At 38.2% G+C, this 15,323-nt stretch overlaps 1 protein-coding gene across 2 annotated transcripts in view; it reads left to right on the forward strand.

Moving 5' to 3' along the window:
- MTMR9 (myotubularin related protein 9) overlaps positions 1-15,323 on the forward strand; it is a 60,020-nt gene that overhangs the window by 30,745 nt on the left and 13,952 nt on the right. For both annotated transcript variants that reach the window (XM_025921732.2, XM_086703819.1), the window contains exons 5-8: positions 849-1,066; positions 2,031-2,192; positions 4,761-4,902; positions 6,706-6,926. In XM_025921732.2, coding sequence (XP_025777517.1) covers positions 849-1,066; positions 2,031-2,192; positions 4,761-4,902; positions 6,706-6,926 — 743 coding nt within the window. The remainder of the gene's footprint in view (positions 1-848; positions 1,067-2,030; positions 2,193-4,760; positions 4,903-6,705; positions 6,927-15,323) is intronic.

Consider the following 15,323-nt stretch of genomic DNA (forward strand, 5'->3'; position numbering starts at 1 on the left):
AGCGCAGAGCCTGATGCAGGGCTTAATCCCATGACCCTGTATCATGACCTGAGCTAAAATCAAGAGTTGGTCGCCAAACTACTGAGCCACTCAACCGCCCCTCTTTTTCTTCTTCTTCTTCTTCTTCTTCTTCTTCTTCTTCTTCTTCTTCTTCTTCTTCTTCTTATTTTAGAGAGAGAGAGAGAGAGAGTACACTTGAGCTGGGGAGAGGGACAGAGGGGGAGAAAGAGAGAGAGAAAGAGAGAGAGAGAGAGAGGGAGGGAGGGAGGGAGGGAGGGAGGGAGGGAGAGAGGGAGGGAGAGGGAGAGGGAGAGAGAATCCCAAGTAGAGCATGCTGAGCATGGAGCCTGATGCAGGGCTTGATCCTATGACCCTGGGACCATGACCTGAGCCAAAATCAAGAGTTGGACGCTCAACTGACTGAGCCACCCAGGTACCCCATCTCTTTATAATTCTTGATTATACCTGCCAACCCTCTTTATGTAGTTGAAGCAAAAGTTTACTGGCACATAGGCCATTATTATTATCTCTGTTACAGGGCCATGTCCAGTAAACAATTTACTAACTAAACAAATTGTGATAATTGATCTTTTTAGCAATTGTAATTTATTATGTGGAAGTATTTTGAGAAGTAGGAAGAAAAATTGTGTTAAAGTGCAAGGCTTATTTTTGTTTTAGTTATTAACTATTGCAAATATGTGGAGATACTTCTTTGTTTTACGATCATATTCATCTTCAAAGTGCCACACAATTGTTTTTGAGATACTCTTAATCTAGCTAATTTATTTCTATTTTCAGAAACTTTCAAAGCAGCTACTCTTAAATTTTAAACTGCATCGTGCTTCTAGGTAATCATGCGAAGCGGTCAGCCACTCACTGGCACAAATGGGAGAAGGTGCAAAGAAGATGAAAAGCTGATAAATGCTACCCTCAGGGCAGGGAAACGTGGCTACATCATTGACACACGGTCTTTAAATGTAGCTCAGCAAGCTAGAGCCAAAGGCGGCGGCTTTGAACAAGAAGCCCATTATCCCCAGTGGAGGCGGATTCATAAGTCCATTGAGAGGTAACAGACTCTGGAGACAGTAGTAGGCTCTTATTTGAAGCGAATTAGAATGGGTGAGCCCTTAGCTGCAAAAATCACAAGTTCTCAAATGAACCTACGCATTAACTTAGAGTCAGAAATCGGCTGGATCTCCTGTCGCGTTTTATAAGATAAGCAGGAAACTTATCTTGGATGCCCACAGCTGACTTTTAGTCAGGTAGCATGCTTTCTCTCTCTCTCTTTTTTTTTTAATGCTTTATATATTTATTTATTTTTATTTTATTTATTATTTTTTTAAATTTACATCCAGCATGCTTCCTCTTAAGTTAACTCTGAAATTTCATCTCCGCAAGGTCAGAGGTCTGCTCCTCTCCTTGTAAGATCAGTGGTCATCAAACTTACTGAACAGATATGCCACGGAGAAGTATATTTTTCTAAGTCAGAAGACTAGACAACTTTCCCCCACACCCACCTATTCTCCCACCCTGTTTCCTCCACCTACATCTTGTTTACGCCTACAATTAGAGGTTTATAGGGACTTCTGGAAGGGTGGGTGGGAGTTGGAGCTAATAAAACAGTGGGGTCTGAGCTGGCCCTGGGCATCCCTGCTAAAGGTACTGGGTATCCAGTGTTGGATCTGTGGAAATAGGATTGCAGATGTCAGTGGTGCGGCCTCGTGACTTCTTACAAAATGCGGTGTTCTGGCCCACTCCCCAGTCAGGTAATTTAGCTATGTAAACTGGGTTTAATCTGTTCAGGTGAGGAATGGTTTACCATGACAGGCATTTTAAGTATCTTTGCTGCCATGTTTACATATTATTTTTTCAGTGTTTAATCATCAAGTTATTGTGTAGTAAGGTAAATATTTTTATACCATTTTGAGCTACTTTTCCTCTTGGATATATTGGAGGTTGAAGTTTTGGTTGGTTTCTCTCTTCATCAGTGTGTTTTCTATTTTCTTTTTACTTTTTCTTATTTTTTAAAGGTATCACATTCTTCAGGAGAGCTTAATCAAACTCGTGGAAGCTTGTAATGACCAAACACATAACATGGACAGATGGCTCAGTAAATTGGAGGCTTCTAACTGGCTGACTCACATCAAAGAGATTCTTACAACTGCCTGTCTAGCGGCTCAGTGTATCGACAGGTAGAGTGTATTTCGGTATTCTGAAATGGGACACACAGCGCTAACTAGACTTTGCTTTTATCCAGACATGTGTTTATCTATTGTGTTAAAAGTTTGTGTCTAGTCTCTATTCTATGTTGAGATCATTGCATAAATTACTGTATAAGGTGGTCAATGCCATTCAGTGCTATCAATGAAGTGTGTGCATAGAGTCTGGCATTTAATTGGTGATTAATGTTTGTTGAACAGATATGAACCACAGGCACACATCTTCAAGGACACAAAGTTTTTAAATACTAAAGGAACTCTTTTTTTCTATAAAATCCTTGAATTGTGAATCTACCTATTTTCCTTTGCTTAAACTGTGAACAAGAATGAAAAGAAGTTTTCTTATTTGTTCTCAGAGGGCCAGGCTTGCCTTCTTACTTTCGAAATATCAATGAGAGGAAACATGTAATTTTGTTACACGGTAAAATGATTCTTTCTAATCTCTCAGATATCTTATTGCAAAGTACTTGATACGTGCCATTATAACAGGATCTCAAGTTGAGAAAACCCGATGGCAGTGTGACGTAAAGTATATGAAGTGAGTTTAGTTTATTCATTCAGCTGAAGGTTGCTAATCCTTGAGACTTGAAGCAGAGGACTTGAACAGAGAACTGGTATAAGTTGTTGCAGAAGCTTAGAATGCCCCTTTTAAGAAGGGGATTCTTCTGAGACAATAGGTAGGTGTAAGTATTGCCACTACATAGTTGGATGACACTTTTCCTTGAAACTGTAATTTGTCTTATTGGTGCTTCCAAATTAGGGATAGACATGTAACTTTTTTGTGGTTAGTGAGAAATTGGTAATAGAATGGGTTGCTTAAGGTCATGTGGTGAATTAGTGACAACACCAGAAATGGGTAGAGATTTTTGGTCTGGATTCTCAGGCTGTCACTAGTTTTTTGTTTTAGGCAAAGCTCAAAGCTCATTTATCTAACGAAATATGGGAGTTAAAGAAGAGGTTCTACGGCAGACAAATCAATACTACAGAAAGATGAGGTGTTGTTATTAAGGGTTCTGTTTCTTTTTAACCCAAGTTAAAAAGATTTCCCCTTACATGATGAGTGCAGAGCTTCTGTTTTCTTATGAACCATAAATCGTAATAAACATTTCTCACTGTGTTGTCCAAATTTGCAGCCATAATAATGGGATGCCGCAGATTAAGGGAACCCTAGGTGCAGAACAGTATTTGCTATCTCCACCTTTGTTTAGAGTCAGCTGGCCACCTTAAACAACGACTTCCACATTCTTAACAAGAGTTGAAGGTTTTGGTTTATTTTGCCATGATTGAGTTACCTTTTCTGATATTAGGCTTATTATTTATACCTCCATAAAAGTCTGCCCTTATAATTAACTGCTCAAAATGTAAAAATAGACCTTAAATTAATTGAATTGAATTTAAAATACGCCACAGATAACTAAGATATATAGATTCAATATATACATCAGAAGCCTTAAACTATTTACTCATACCGTTCTACCCAGTCATGAGATTTCATTCTTAGAATAAGGTTGTTAACCTAACCAGGGACCTTTATTTTCAAATTAAGAACTCTCAAATGATCCAGCAAAAGACAAAAAGCTAAGTATGTCATCTGTAGTGTAACAAAAATTGACAATGACCTAAATGTCTAATTCTCAGACATTTCAGCAAATTATAGTTGATCACCTAATAGAATATTATATAACCATGAATACAATACTTCTAAAGGTGGTATAGAAACATGGGAAAATGTTTATAATAAAAGTGGAAATAGTAAGAAATTACCTTATGTTATAGCTACGTAAAGTATATATGTATGTGGGAAAAGAATTAATAGTAACCAAACTGGAGACTCTTCTGGGAAATTTTATTCACTGTCATTTCAAGATAAGAGGTAGAAGGGGAGAGGAAAAAATGTAGTTAGTTTAGTTTTTGGTGTTTCCTTCCACTCTCTTTAGAATATTGGGCCCCAGACTCCTCCTAAATATTGTGGTATAATAGTATCATTGCCACTGAGTTTCTAGATTGAAAGTTTTATGTTTTGTTTTATGTATCTTGTTTTCATGTTTCTAAAAATGTGGTTTAGGACTTGTTTCCTAGATTCATTATGTCACAGTTTATGAAGGCATCCTTACAGTCAGCTGAGGTGGAAAGATAGAATCAAGTCAGAGAGATACAGAAAAATAACTTTAAGTGTGTGTTCCTAGGTGTGATGAGAAAAGGCTTTAGTTAACTTAATAGGCAGAAAAGATAAGTGCTTACTGTGCATGATAAGGACTGCTTTTGGGTTTTGTAAAGGGAGAAAAAATTCAACTAAAAAGTTTTGTGAAATTTGTTGTAAGTTAAAGAGGTTCTTGCCATGTGAAATTTGGAACTTATAGTTTTATTTATTTATTTCTCCTAAGAGAAGCTCTCTTCATTTGCCTTACTTAGACTCTAAACCCTGCTGGACAGACCAGAATGTATGAGTTTGAAATACTGTACTCCGTAAATGTTTATTATTAACAGAGTTGACTGACCATGTTGGGAGTATCCCATTTGTACTCTGGATTTTCCTATCAGGGAAGGGGCATCCATATTGATTCATGGAACAGAAGGAACTGATTCCACACTTCAGGTTACTTCCCTGGCCCAGATCATCTTGGAACCGAGAAGCAGGACCATCCGTGGTTTTGAGGCCCTGATAGAAAGAGAGTGGCTGCAGGTGAGAAACACTGTTTGATGTGCACAGGAACTGCTAATAATAATGGGTGTCATCCTAGTTGTAGGACAGACATAATGTATGAAGTTTTGATTAAAATGTTTACATTATATGTTTAATTTTCTGGAGGCAAATAATCTGTCTTCCTCTCAGTAAATGTTTATAATCTTTACTGCCTCTCAATTTTGTACCTGTCTTTGCTTATATTGCTCATTTGGCATTTTATTCCCTTAACAAGCTCTCACTAGTTGTACTTTGTTACCTACAAGGGAAAGAACAAAGAGCGTAAAACGTAGTCTCTGTCTTGCAGAGCTTAATTTTGCTAGAGATAAAAAACATAAAGCAGGAAAGGGATGTGGGGATTTGTAATTATAAGACGTGTGCTTTAGTGCTTTCTGCCTTTTGCTTGTCTGGTTCCCCTCTATCCTCTTGCCCAACCAGGTGAAATCCTTCTCATGCTTTAAGATACAGCTAAATGTCACTGCTGTCCTGAAGTCTTGGGACCTTAACCTTCTTCACAGATAAAATCCATCCATTGTCTTCATGATTTGTTTCCTAGACCCAAATAAAGTGATTCCTTTGAGGTCAGGGAACCATGCGCAGCTGCTCTATTATCCCTAGGACACAATGCAGTGCTATCACATAAAACTGAATGACAACTGAAAGAAAGTTCTCATGAAATAGATTGAAACCTCCAGGTCAGAGATTAACTTATAAATATATATACAATGTATAACTTACCAAATAATTGTGATTGAGAACAGATGTTTAGATCTATCTTGAAAGTGGAAGTATCTCTGGAGAAAAATCTTTTCTGGACCTTCTAGTTAAAATTCAGGTTTGTTGCGTGTTAATGCTGTTATGGATACCTTGTCTATCTTGCCTGACAACTGATTTGTATCTCTGTTCAAATCAGACCATCCCAAATATTTGGCAAAAATCTATTCAGCCACATTCCTCATGATGCATAGCAAACAAATAAAATGAATGTGACTTACTTACTCATATATTACCATTTTAATGAGTATCGAAGTACCATTAGCCACTAGAAAATGCTGATGTCATTATCTTTGTCTGGTAAAGTAGTATAAGGATCCAAAGATAAAGCAAGTTTGTGAAATACCTAGAAGGGTGTCATTTGGGACAAGGTCAGTACTCAGGTTCTGGGTGGGCCAGAGAGCCAAATAATTCTTGAATTTCCTTTAGTCAGTACATGTCAGACTCCTCCAATTCTTTTTGAGAGAAGAGGGGAACTGGGGACAATTTTTATCTCTAATATAAAAGTATTCATAAATATCTCTTCACGACACTAACTTTTTTCCCATATGTAATTAAAAATTGAATATCAGGAGTGACTTTACAGAGTTTGTCTGTGAGAGCCCCAGATTTATTTCCATTTAGTGGTGAGGCTTACGTAGCTTACAACAATCTGCAGTGCTTTGGACAGATAAAACGTGATAGCTGTCTTTTGTTTTGTACTTGAAGACCTTACATTCTTTGACTTTGCTACAAATTACACAGGCCTAGAAAATTTTATTTTATGAAGTTCACCAAGGATAATTGCAGTTCTTATGGTTATGCCGTAACCGCATGGCCTTGTTACATGTTTGGAAGTTGTGTTTCTTTCCTTAGATGCTAAAAATTGTTTTAAGCCAAGAAATCATTAATGTAAACAGCAGCCATCCAAATTACATGATGTTCCATTTAATAAGTTTTGTTGTAACTGTGTGAAATATGTTAATAGAATGTGCTGTAATGTGATCTCAGTGTAGGCTATGACTGTCACCTTTCCATCTTCTGTCTTAGGCTGGTCACCCATTTCAGCAGCGCTGCGCACAGTCAGCCTATTGTAATAGTAAGCAGAAGTGGGAGTCACCTGTATTTCTTCTCTTCTTGGACTGTGTGTGGCAGATACTTCGTCAATTTCCTTGTTCTTTTGAATTTAATGAGAATTTCCTCATCATGCTCTTTGAGCATGCATATGCCTCACAGTTTGGAACATTTCTCGGCAACAATGAAAGTGAAAGGTGAGTACACTGTTTACATGGGATGGGGGCCATTTTGTTTGTAATTGTTTTGGTGACCTCCTAAAAGAGACCAGGATTTGGTTCCATATTAATGTTATTTGTAAGATGGTAGAGGTTACAATTAGTATAGGTAAATTACATAATGTGTGTTCTTATTATGAGCCTATCACATGCTAGGTGAGAACATGTCCTAGATTTTGTTCTGTTAGATTAAAATTAGTCTACATACTGATTTAAAAGCTTTGAGTAAATTCGGCAACCATTTTAAATGTTAATTTCCTTATCTAAGATCATGGTAATCTTATATCTGGAAGAGGCCCTCCATCCAATTTTATAGATTAGGAGGGTATCCAAAAAGTTAAATGACGCAGCCAGTTGGTCACCAGTAGTAGGGCTAGGATGCAGGTCTTCTACTCCTGCTCCAGACTTTCTTTATTACACCTGGAAACTGCCCTCAGGCCCAGAGTGACAGTCTCACTTCACAGCCTACACTCTGTCAAGTTCATAGGTTTATTTAGAAGATTCATATCAGAATGATCTTTAAAGGTGATCAACTGGTAATTTCAATTGGGCACAGTCAAAAGGCTTTCTCTTTTTTCTGTTGTCATTCTAGCTAAAGAGACAGTTTTGTTGATCTTTTCAGAGAACTGACTTTTGGTTTCATTGATGCTCTCTATTATCTGTTTATTTTCTGTTTTGTCCATCTACTCTCTACTGTTCATTTTTTTCTTTCTGCTAGCACTGGTTTAGTTTCCCCTATTTTTCTAGTTCCTTAAGATATAAAGTTATCGATTTAAAAGTTTTGGGGGCGCCTGGGTGGCTCAGCTGGTTAAGCCTCCAACTTTGGCTCAGGTCATGCTCTCATGGTTCATGTGTTTGAGCCCCATGTCGGGCTCTGTACTGACAGCTCAGAGCCTGGAGCTTGCTTTGGATTCTGTGTCTCTCTCTGTCTGCCCCTCCCCGCTTGCACTCTGTCTCTTTCTCTCTCTCTCAAAAATAAAAAAACAGACACTAAAAAAAAATTTAAGTTTTTGATTTGAGGTATTTGTTCTTTTTTAATAGAGGTTTTTACTGCTATAAATATCCGTCCGAGCACTGCTTTTCACTGGGTCCCCATATGTTGTGTTAGCACGTTGTGTTAGCACGTTGTGTGTTTCTTTTCATTCGTCTGTTAAGTGTTTTCTAATTTCTCTTGTGATTTCTTCTTTAACCCATTGGTTGTTTAAAATTGCTTTATATAATACCACATGTTTATGAATTTTCCATTTTTTCTTATGTTATTGATTTCTAATTTCATGCTGTTGGAGAAGATACTTAGCTGGCTTTTAAACTTTTAAAATTTATTGAGATTTATTTTGTGGACTAACATATGATATATCCTGAAGAATGTTTTATGTACACTTGAGAAAAATGTGTACTCTGATATTGTTGAGCAGAGTATTATATATTTGTTTCACGTTTTATTCAAATCCTGTTATTTCTTTATTGATCTTCTGTCTAGTTCTATACATTATCAAAAGTGGGATATTGAAGTCCTCAACTATATTGTAGAATTATCTATTTCTCTCTTCCATTACATCAGTTTTTGCTTCATATATTTTGTGGCTCTGGTGCAAAGTGCCATAAATTATATGTTTGTAATTATTTTATCTTCTTCATGGATTGACTCTTTTTCCAGTTTATAATGTCCTGCTTTGTCTCTTGTAAGAGTTTTTGTCCTTAAGTTTATTTCATCTGATGTAAGTTGTCCTCCTTAGCTCTCTCTGGGTTACTATTTGTATGAAAAATATTTTTTCTTCCTTTTACTTTCAGTCTGTTTGTGTCTTTTGTAGACAATATATAGTTGGATCATGTTTTAAAATCCATTCTGCCAATCTCTGCATCTTGATTGGAGAATTTACTTCATTTATATTTAAAGTGATTACTGAAAAGGAATGGCTATTTCTGCCAGTTTGATATTTGTGTTCTGTTTATTTTATACTCTTTTGTTCTTCATCTCCTCCATTACTTGCCTTCCTTTGTGTTTAATTGATACCTTATAGTATACTATTGTGATTCCCTTCTTGTTTCCTTTTGTGTATATTAAAACAGTTTTTTGGGGTTTTTTTTACTGGTTACCAGGTGGATTTCAGTTAACATCCTAAATTTATAACAATCTACTGGACTACAAACTTAGCTTCAGTAAGCATATGGCATACAAAACTTTGCTCTTCTATAGCTCCACTCCTCTATGTGTTGTTATCCCAAGTTATATTCCTATATATGCCCATTAACATGGATTTATTATTATTTTTATCCATTTGTCTTTTAAATTATGTAGGAAATAAAAAGAGGAGTTACAAATCAAAAATGCAATAATAACTTTTATTCTTTCCTATGTAATTATCTTTGCCGAGTTGTATGTTCACATGACTTGGAGTTACTGTCTAGTGTCCTTTCATTTTAGCTTGAAGGATTCCTTTTTGCATTTTTCTTGCAAAGCAAGTCTTCTAGCAATGATCTCCCTCAGTTTTTATTTTATTGCCAGATGTGGAATTCTTCATAGGTAGTTTGGTTTTCTTTTAGCATTTTAAAAGTGTTATTGCCCTCCCTTCTGGCCTCCATGGTTTCTGATGAGAAACCTGTTCTGGAGGGATCATGTAGGATCCCTGTATTTGAGAAGTTGCTTTTCTCTTGCTGCTTTCAAGATTCTCTGTCTGGCTTTGACAATTTGATTATGGTGTGTCTCAGTATGGGCAGTGAGTTGCTTTTATCCTTCTTGGAGCCTGTCGAGCTTCTTAAATATGTAGATTTGTGTCTTTTATCAAGTTTGGGGAGTTTTCAGTCCTTAATATTTGCATGTGTGTGTGTGGTTCTTTTTGTGTTTGTGTTTTTTCCCCATTTGTGTTGAGGTATAAATGACAAATTGGCCATGAATTCTTTACATATTCTTTTGTTCCCTTTCTCTCTTCTGTCTCTGGGACTCCCATTATGCGTATGTTGGTATATTGCTTAGGCTCTGTTCATTTTTCTTTATTCTTTTTTTGTTCTTCTCAGAGTGGGGAATTTTTGTTGACCTGTCTTCAAATTTGTTTATACCTGTGCCTGCTCAAATCTGTAATTAAAACCCATCTAGTGCGTTTTTTGGTTTTTTTTTTAATTTCAGATATTATACTTTTCAGTTTCAGAATTTCTGTTTGGTACTATTTTATAATTTTGTCTATTGATATAGTCTAGGTTTTGAGACCTTGTTCTCCTGGTTTCCTTTAGTTCTTTGTCCTTAGTTTTTTTGTTTTGTTTTGTTTAGCTCTTTGAGCATATTTCAGACAGTTGGTTTAAAATCTAGTAAAACCCAAGTCTGTGCTTTCTCAGGAACAGTTTCTGTTAATTTTTTCCTATGAATGGGCCATACTTTCTAGGGTTTCTTTTTGCATTATTTGTAATTTTAAATCTGGACATTTAAAATATAATGTGGCTCTCTGGAAATCAGATTCTTCCCACTCCTCAGCATTTGTATTTATTGCTTGCTGTGGGCTGTAGCTGTTTATTTGGTCATTTCTGGGTTTTTTAAAATATAATTTGCTGTCAAGGTAGCTAACACAGTGTGCTCTTGGTTTTGGGGGTAGATTTCACGTGATTCATCGCTTTATTTAGTCATTTTCTAAACTATATTGTAAAGCGTATATATTTTTTTTCATGTGTGGTTTCTGAAGTATCTGTTCTTTTAGTTTGTGTTCATCTAGTGTTTGACAGCAATTTTCTTGAGTGCCAGGAACCAAAAGAGAGAGATGAAAAGAGGGAGGGAAAAGAGAAAGGGAAAACCACTCAAGACAAAGGAAAAATCCTTTTGCAGTCTTTGCAGATGGGCTTTGTGCTGGAATATTTCTTCAGTGCTTAAGCTTCAGCCTTCACTTCCGGCTCTCACTGAGCCTTGAGATCAGCCAGAACCCAAATCTTGGGACCTTCTTCGGCCCTTTCTGAGCAGGTTTCCTGCATTGGGCATGCATGTGGCTTTCTGAATTCCTCAGTATACATGGGCACCTTTGAATACTCTGGTTTTCCAAAGAATCTTATTCCCTAGGCTTTTGGTGCTCTGGTGTTTCCTTCACACATCATCTTTTCCCCTAGAAGACTGCAGGTTGCCCGCTCATCTTATGTTTTCTAAGAATGCCCATCACCTTTCTGCCCACGGTGATTTCCAAGTTAGACATGACAAAGACAAGTCCGAACCCTTGGATAATTTAGAACAGAGAGACACAATTCTTTGTGAATAAGGACTGCTGTGTTCCCTCTGGAGCTGGGACCAGGGTCCCATACTGAGAACATGGGCTGCCCTCTTCAAGACCTCCAGGAGCTAGGAAATGGGTGAGGCAAGAGCAAATAAAAATGCCATAAAGCTTTGTGATTGTTTTTAAGTCCCCTTTTCCTTGATTCTTCATTTGCTTGTGTGCTATAAACTTTGGACTATTTCTGAGAAGTCTGACAAAGTAGGGTTTAATTTTTTTTTTTTTTTAATGTTTATTTTTGAGAGAGAGGTAGACAGAGTGTGAGCCAGGGAGGGGCAGAGAGAGAGGGAAACAGAATCTAAAGCAGGCTCGAGGCTCTGAGCTGTCAGCACAGAGCCCGATGCAGGGCTTGAATCCACAAACCATGAGATCATGACATGAGCCGAAGTTGGATGCTTAACCAACTGAGCCACCCAGGCGCTCCTGACAAAGTAGGTTTTAACAGTTTCTGCTTGCATTTTCAATGTTCCTGTGGAGGGTTGGGCATTTGGAGCTGCCTACTCTGCCATTTTTTCTGGCATCGCTCTTCATTTTTGAAGTAATAGTCTTTATCTTGCAGCACTTTGAACATGCCATACCTGCTTTCTGGCCTCGTGGTTTCTGATAAGTCAGCCACTATTTTCATTGAGGGTCCCTTGTACATAATGGATCATTTTTCTCTGCTTTTACAATTCTCTTTTTCTTTGGCTTTTGACAGTTTGACGTTGATGTGTCCTAGTGTGGAACACTTTGAATTTATCCCACTTGGAGTTCCTTGATCTTTTAGGGTATGTAGATAATGTTTTCATCACACTTGAGACATTTTTAATTTTTTTTTAACGTTTATTTATTTTTGAGAGAGAGAGAGAGAGTGAGAGAGACAGAATACGAGCAGGGGCAAGGCAGAGAGACAAGGGAGACACAGAATCCGAAGCAGGCTTCAGGCTCCAAACTGTCAGTACAGAGCCTGATGCAGAGCTCGAACTCATGAACAGCAAGATCATGACCTGAGCCAAAGTCGGATGAGCTACCCAGGCTCCCTGAGAACTTTTTAGACATTATTTTCCAAACGTTTGTTCTCCCTTTTTCTCTTCTCCTTCTGGAACTCCCATTATGCATATGTTGGTATATTTGGTGGTATTCCATGGGTTTGGAGATTCTTTAAAATTTTCTTCAATTTTTCTTTCTTTTCCTCAGAAATTAATAATCTCAATTGACCTATCTTCAAATTCCAGCTTACATCTACTGTTGACCTCCTATGGTCATTTCTTCATTTCAGTTATACTTTCAAATCAGGGTTTCTGTTTGGTTCTTCTTTATAATTTTTACTTCTTTACTGATATTGTCTATTTGGTATAGCATTGTTATCATACTTTAACTTTTCAGGCATTTTTCTTTAGCTCTTTGAACATATTTATGATAGATGATGTAAAGTCTTTGTCTGGTAAGTTCAATATGTCCTTCCTCATCCAAGGGACAGTTTCTTTTGACTTCCTTTTTTTTTTTTTACCCCTGAGTATGGGCCATGCATTCCTGTTTCTTTATGTGCGTTATAATTTGTTTTTTGGAAAACCGATGTTTTAGATAATATAATATGGCAAATCTGGAAATTAGATCTTCCACCCTCTGAATGAATAACTCATTCACCCTTTGCTGAGGGGCCCTATGTGTGTGTTAGGCATGACTTCAACTCTCAGGTGGTTTACAACTCTGCTTCAGCCTTCAGCTTGTACAGGGCCCCAGGTTCAGCCAGAGGAGAAAGACTGGGGCTATCTCAAGCATTTTCTGGGCATGTGCACACCCGTTTAAATTCCCAGCAATATGTCAGAGCTTCACATAGCCCCCTCCCCACCTCACCCCCATCCCCTGTTGCCCATGGACATCTCATTCCCCAAATCTTACTTTTACGATTTTTCCCAGGCTCTTATTTGCCCCAGTTGTTATGGCAGCCTCAAGCAGCTGTGATGTTAGTTTCTGCTCATTATTTTTGACAAACACCCTGGGGAATAGGGTTTTTCCCTCCAAGAAAACTGTGAGTCAAGTCAGATAACTACAACACTCTGCAAAGGAGGCTTTGCCAGGGAGCTATAAGATGCATCAAATAGTGACCGTGCTCTGGGGGTGGTATTTTTTTTTTTAATTTTTTTTAATGTTTTTTATTTATTTTTGAGACAGAGACAGAGCATGAATGGGGGAGGGGCAGAGAGAGAGGGAGACATAGAATCAGAAGCAGGCTCCAGGCTCTGAGCCATCAGCCCAGAGCCTGACGCAGGGCTCGAACTCACGGACCGCGAGATCGTGACCTGAGCTGAAGTCGGACGCTTAACCAACTGAGCCACCCAGGCGCCCCTGGGGGTGTTATTCTTTGAGGAGCTCCAAACTTGGCCTGCCCTTCCGGTGGCTACAAGGCTACTGCAGAGCTGGGGAAAGGGTGTTGGCATTGACCAAGTTAAAATGCCACAAATCCTGCTGTTCTTTCAGAGTCTCATTAGTTTTTCTTGAATGAGTATTCCTCAGATTGTCCCAAGCCTTTTGTTAATTCCCAGAGTTTTAAAAGTAATTAATTTTGACCATTTTTGCCACTGTTTTCATGACTTTTTAGAGAAGATATGCAGAGATCCTCACTACCATTCTAGAAGTCCCACACCCAAAGGCAACATTTTAAAATATACTCCGAGAAACTCGAGGGACTTTTCTTTTTCACTGCCATCAGCCCCTTCCTCATTCTCTCCAACGTACTTTAAAAGGAAAAAGTTCAGGACTTGAAGTTAGGAGATTTGAGTTTGAATCTCCACCATACCACCTACTAACCATGTGACTTCTCTGAATCTATTTCTGTTAATGTTAAAGGCAAAAATTAATCTCTGCCAGACTGGGTTATAGGGAGGTTCAAATAGCACACATGTGAAAATTCCTAGCATGCCTTTCACAAAATAGGCATTTAAAAAATGTCAGTTCATTCATTCATTCCTCCTTCAGTCTTCTATCACCTGCTTAGACATGAGCCCAAAGCTTACCACTGATTTACTGTGCTCTTTGTCACCTGATGCTTAAAAAAAAGGAAAGAGAATTGGTAACCTTTAGCAGTTGGGAGTCAGCATGTGAAATGAAATGTATTTACAGTTTCTTTGATAGACACTAATACCAAGCAATGTTAAAAGGTATTACACCAAAAAGGATTCGTGGTCAGAAATACTTTTTAAATGCTGAGCAAGGGGCATGTGGGTGGCTCAGGTCATGATCTCCTGGTTCGTTAAGTTCGAGCCGCACATTAGGCTTGCTGCTGTCAGCGCAGAGCCGGCTTCAGATCCTCTGCCCCTCCCCCACTTGTGTGGGCATGCTTGCTGTCTGTCAAAAAGAAACAAACAAAATGCTGAACAAAACAGGGGCACCTGGGTGACTCGGTTGATCCTCCAATTCTTGATTTCAGCTCAGATCATGATCCTAGGCTCATGGGATTGAGCCCTGCATCTGGCTCCACACAGCATGGAGCCTGCTTAAGATTTTCTTGGAATGCCTGGGTGGCTCAGTTGGTTAAGCATCAACTTCGGCTCAGGTCATGATCTCACAGTTTGTGGGTTTGAGCCCCACATTGGGCTCTGTGCTGACAGCTCAGAGCCTGGAGCCTGCTTCGGATTCTGTGTCTCCCTCTCTCTCTGCCCCTCCTCCACTCGTGCTCTGTCTTCCCCTGTCTCAAAAATAAATAAACATTAAAAAAAATCTTGAAAAAAAAAAAGATTTTCTCTCCCTTTGTCTCTTTCTGCCTCCCCTCCTCTGCCTCTCTCCCCTGCTTGACAGTCTCTCTGAAATAAAAAATAATTTTTTATAAAAATGCTGAGTTAAAATAATAATTAAAATAAAATAAAAAAGAACTGAACAAAGTCGTATGTCAAGGCTTTGATGTTTTATTTTGGTTTTGGCCTGTTTTTTAGGGGATTAAAAATTACATCCCAATAATCATCACAAAGGCAATTCTTTTTATGGCACTTAATGTTTTAGAAATCTAATATCTTCCACCATTTCTTTTTTTAAATTTTTTTCATTTTTGAAAGCTAGACAGAGCACGAGAGACCTGAGCTGAAGTCGGACACTTAACCGACTGAGCCACCCAGGCGCCCCTCTCCTGCCATTTCTTAAAACATGTTTGACTCAG

This window comes from Puma concolor, chromosome B1, assembly GCF_028749965.1.
Source record: "Puma concolor isolate L17-30 chromosome B1, mPumCon1.1.hap2, whole genome shotgun sequence".
Classification (NCBI taxonomy): domain Eukaryota; kingdom Metazoa; phylum Chordata; class Mammalia; order Carnivora; family Felidae; genus Puma; species Puma concolor.